Raw genomic sequence first — 5,000 nt, 5'->3', positions numbered from 1 at the left:
ATGTTCTACTGGGAGTAAGATACAACGGAGAGCTCCATTAGTGTGTGTGTGTGTGTGTGTGTGTGTGTGTGTGTGTGTGTGTGCGTGCACACACGCAGCCCTGGCAGGTTTACGGTCCTGTGGGGAGCTGTGAGTGTGTGTGTGACCTCTGACCTCTACATGGATTACTGTAAGTAGTGCCGAGGGACCATTTATAGAAGGACCCCCCGACGGTCAACCACTCACCTCCCCCCAACAGAGAGACAGAGAGAGGGAGGGGAGAGTGGGATGGAGAGAAAATGAGAGGGGGTAGGGTGGAATTTGGAAGGGGAAGAACGAGAGTTCTTCACACACAGAGAGATGCCAGCCAGAGGAGGAAGGGGAAGGAAGGAGAAATAGGGTGGTGGGGGATGGAAGGAAGGAAGGAAGGAGGGAGAGAGGAAGGTGGGGGGGCGGGGGTCTGTTGACACGATGAGATGAATGATGTGACAGGAGAAAGAGAACTGTCACACGCACGCACACGCGCACACACACATACACACACACACACCCCCCATCACACATGTGATATCTTCTCATTCTTTCATCCCCTTATTCACACGTATGTTCTTCTCCTCTCTGGATAGACAGAAACTGGATGGACAAGCTCCAACCCCCTCCACCAGTCCTGCCCCAGCCAATGGTTCTTTTCTCTATGGGTCTGGGGTTGGTTAACATAGCTAACATTTCTCCTACAGTGTGCGTGTGTGTGAGTCTGTGTCTGTGTGTGTCTGTGTGTCTGTGTGTCTGTGTGTGTGTGTGTGTGTGTACGTTTGCCTGTGCGTGTGTGTGTGGGGGTGGGGGGGTCTAAAATGTCTCATGCAGACTGTATTAGGGGCCAGCTGGGTTGGCCGCTCCACACATGAGGCTGATTATGACTCAGTATTACATTACTGACATTCCTCCAGTGCTTCCTCTCCTCTCTCTCTCTCTCTCTCTCTCTCTCTCTCTCTCTCTCTCTCTCTCTCTCTCTCTCTCTCTCTCTCCCTCTCTCCCCCCCTCTCTCTCCCTCCTCTCTCTTTCTTCCGCGTCTCTGTCAGGACTGGGCGGAATCGCTGAGCAATGCCCTTGCGTCTTCGCCTTCCCCCCCCACCCCCTCCCCCCCTCTCCATCTGTGAGCCCCCCCCCTACCCCTGACACGTGACCTGTAGTTTCAGTGAGAACTAAATAACCATCTGAAAGACTTTATTTTGAACTATGAAACGTCCAAGGACAACTCCTATCCTCATCTCCCTAAATCCCAGATAAACCGATTGGTGTAATGTTACACATGTGGCTCCATTCTTACACACTATCCTTGTATCTCACACACATCTGTTGAACGGAGGGAAGGCGGCCGGGGGGAGGGAGGAAGGGACGGGGTTAGGGGGGGGGGGGGGGGGGGTGACTTTCTTCTGGAGAAATTGAAACCGTGAGGCAGCTCGAAAATGTCAGTATAGTTGCGTGACTATGACTAGGTCTGTGCGTGTGTGCTTGAGTGTGTGATTGGCTAGTAGTTTAGTAGTTTAAAAAAGAAAGAGAAAGAGAGAGAGAGAGAGAAAGAAAGAAAGAAAGAAAGCCAGAGGAGCACAGGAAAGTGTTACTGTTACTTTTGGAGGTGGGCCATCTGTAACGTTGTAGAAACGTTGTAGAAACGTTGTGGCAATGCTTGGCTGTGGTGGCAGCAGCTGGTGAGCAGGAGGTAGAGTACGTGACAGGTAACAGCTCCTCACTCACTCACACACACACACACACATACTCACTCACTCACTGGATAATCCACTGGAGAGGAGAGGAGAGGAGAGGAGAGGAGGGGAGGGGGGGGAAGGGAGGGGAGAGGAAGGGAGGGGAGAGGAACGTTCACTCCTCTTACAGCTCAGCCTTTATCCTGCCCAGCACAAGAGGAAGAGGCAGGCTCTCTCTCTCTCTCTCTCTCTCTCTCTCTCCCTCTGTCCCTCCCTCCCATGTTATTCTTCTACCTCTCTCTTGTGTTCTCCTTGCCTCTCTGTCCCTCCCTCTCTTCCTTACTTCCTCTCTTCTTTCCTCTCCCTCCCTCCCTCTCTCTCTCTCTCCCACCCTCCCTCCCTCTTTCTCTCTCTCCCTCTGTCTCACTGTATCACTGGGGAGAGTCTCAGTGTGAAAATGCCATCGTCATCGCCAGACTGTTGCCTCTTTCAGGCTGTAGAGGTAAGTGTGTGCGTGTGTGTGTGTGTGTGTGTGTGTGTGTGCATGTGTCTGTGTGTGTGTGTGTGTGTGTGTGCGTGTGTGTGTGTGCGTGTGCATGCGTGCCTGTGTGTGCGTGTCTTGTGCACGCGTGTGTGTGTGTGCGTGTCTTGTGCGTGTGTGTGTTATTGTAGCTTAGTAGAGATTCTCAAACTTTCTTAAGCAGCTGTGAGTCGCAGGAATACTTTTTCTCTTTCTTTTTGCACCACAACCACAAGCAGGGAGGCTTGTCCTGGCAGAGAGAGGGGGAGACGCAGAGAAGAGCGATGGCGTCGTTTCTTGTTTTGTGTAGTTCTGCGTCGCTGCGGTCACATCATTGTGTTGGGAGGCCTGACTCTGTGTTGCTTCGGTGTCGCGTCTTGTTTTGGTTGTCATTCTCTGTGCGGCTCAGACGTTAGTTTTGTGTTTTGTGAAGTTCGTCGCGATGCGCTCTGGTGGATCGGTGTGTAGCCGTTTGAATTTTAGGGCACATTTCCTGCCATGGATAGAGGATGTTTGATGTCCTGATATACACACACACACACACACACACTCACACACACACAGACAGACACACACAAACCCTGGCACGACAGCGTAGTGGATAATGAAAATGAGATCCAAAAGATAATCTCTTTTGTCAGGCTTTGTGTGTGTTTGCGTGTTTGCGTGTGTGTTTGCTTTTGTGCCTTAAGCGTATGTTTCTGTGTGTACAGTATGTATGATCAGGCATGTGTACGGGAATGCAGCGGAACGGTTGTTTGTAGAGGAGGAGAAAAGCAGGGTTACTGGATATGGAGACATTTTTTTAGTACACACACACACACACACACATGTAAAGCCAGGACTTGAGTACAAATAATATGCCAATTAAAAGAAAGCCCCAGTCGTCATCCAGACATTATTCAGACATTTAGATTTGGAGGTGTAATATGTAAAGACAACTCCTTGAAGCCTCTGATCGATGTTGACTGGATGGTTAAAAGGTTATAGCCCTAAAAATAAAAATAAACAACTTGTTTAGACACATTTAATTGTGTGTGGATCCTTCTTCTCTATTGTATCTAGTCCTGGATACTGACAACAAGGTTGTTGATCTCTGTATGGGTTCTATGAGATATGGGTGTCATTCTATGGCACTGTGTGTGTGTGTGTGTGTGTGTGTGTGTGTGTGTGCGTGCGTGCGCGTGTGCGTGTGTGTGTGTATCAGATGTACAGTATGTGTGTGTTAGTCATAGCCTGCGTGTATATATATATATATATATATTTATTATTATTATTATTATTATTATTATTATTCCCAGTTTTTCCCGTTACTTCTCTGTGCTCTTATAAAATGACTCTGGGAATTGCCAGAATGGCCATCGTTTCAAAGTCAACTTTATTGATACCCACATATACAGTACAATCTGAAAGCCCTGGGCATGACAAAGGGCCGAGCTGCCTGAGTAACACAATACCCTGTCTTCTGATTGGTTCTCTGGAACATTGGCTTCTACTATTCAGTCCAACTCATCGGCCCTTTTTCCGGGGGAGATGTCCAAAACATCCTCTTTGTTATTGTTCTGCAAGAAGGCATGTTTGCATTGGAGGTCTTTGGATGAATTATACAGTTCTCAACTGTCTGGTTCTCACTATGTCGACGTTAAGTTGTGTTACGTTATGTTACATTATGTTAACCCCCTTTTTTAGTAACTCTCTTTCTCAAGAGAGTGAGAAATGTTGTTTATTGAGAATATTGTGGTCCTCTGTGGCTCAGGTGGTAGAGCATGGCACTAACCAGGCTTAAGTTGGGGGTCAGCTTAATGGCGTTTATTATATATCATGTTAACCCTGTGTTCTCTCTCTGTTCTTTCCAGAAAAGAAGGTGTTTTAACCCCTGTCTGTCTGTCTGTCTGTCTGTCTGTGTGCTCAGATAGTGAAGGTGTGGAGTGAGGATGGAGCAGGGAAGGTGGTGGAGATCCCTGCGGATATGACGGCCAGAGATATGTGTCAACTCCTGGTCTACAAGACCCACTGTTTGGATGACAACTGCTGGACCCTGGTGGAGCACCACCCACTCCTCGGCCTGGGTGAGTGGTGGGGGAGGGGGTTCTGTGTGTGTGTGTGTGTGTGTGTGTGTGTGTGTCTGTGCGTGTGTCTGTGCGTGTGTCTGTGCGTGTGTCTGTGCGTGTGTCTGTGTGTCTGTGTGTGCGCGTCCGTGCGAGCGAGCTTGTGTGTGTGTGTGTGTGTGTGTGTGTGTGTGTGTGTGTGTGTGTGTGCGCGGGCGCCTCACGTCAAGCATTTGAAAGAGGTATGTTCTATGTCTTTCCACCTCTTAAGTGTTTTTCTTTTTACTGGTTCAGTACAGTTGGTCTTTGTCCTGTACTTGGTCAAGGCCTTCCTGTTTGCAGTCCTATTGGAGGGTGAAAGGATTGTTTTGTGCTGCCTAGTTTATCGCCAGCTCTGGAAAAAGTGTACTGGAGAGATGGAATGTGAGATGAGGAGAGAAAGGGAGGGAGAGAGAGAGAGAGAGGGGGAGGGAGAGGGGGAAGGGTGGAGAGAGCTGAGTGTTAGCGGCATGCCAGAGCGACAATCGGCCAATAGCAGAGCTCTGTCGGTCGAGCCCCCAGCCTTCTCAGCCAATCAGCTCATCCCCTATGTTTCCACTGACAATTCCTCTGCTAGAAGCCTGGGCTGAGAAGGAACATGCACGCACGCACGCACACACAGACACACACACACTCTGATAGCCCTGGCCAACCCCTTGAGCCAGTAAGCTCTTTCAGTCCTTTTGTCTGTCATGAAGACCCTGACTCTGG

General features: G+C 49.3%; 1 protein-coding gene across 1 annotated transcript in view; it reads left to right on the top strand.

The window, feature by feature from the left end:
• The window catches only part of LOC308157436 (growth factor receptor-bound protein 10-like), a 38,888-nt gene that overhangs the window by 25,099 nt on the left and 8,789 nt on the right, over positions 1-5,000 (top strand). The window contains exon 6 of the mRNA XM_080530989.1: positions 4,115-4,271. Within this exon, the coding sequence (XP_080387115.1) occupies positions 4,115-4,271 (157 nt within the window). The remainder of the gene's footprint in view (positions 1-4,114; positions 4,272-5,000) is intronic.

This window comes from Nansenia antarctica, assembly GCF_963989245.1.
Source record: "Nansenia antarctica genome assembly, chromosome: 5".
In the NCBI taxonomy this organism is placed as follows: domain Eukaryota; kingdom Metazoa; phylum Chordata; class Actinopteri; order Argentiniformes; family Microstomatidae; genus Nansenia; species Nansenia antarctica.
Note: the sequence above shows the minus strand (reverse complement) of the source record. Positions and strands in the feature narration are given on the sequence as shown.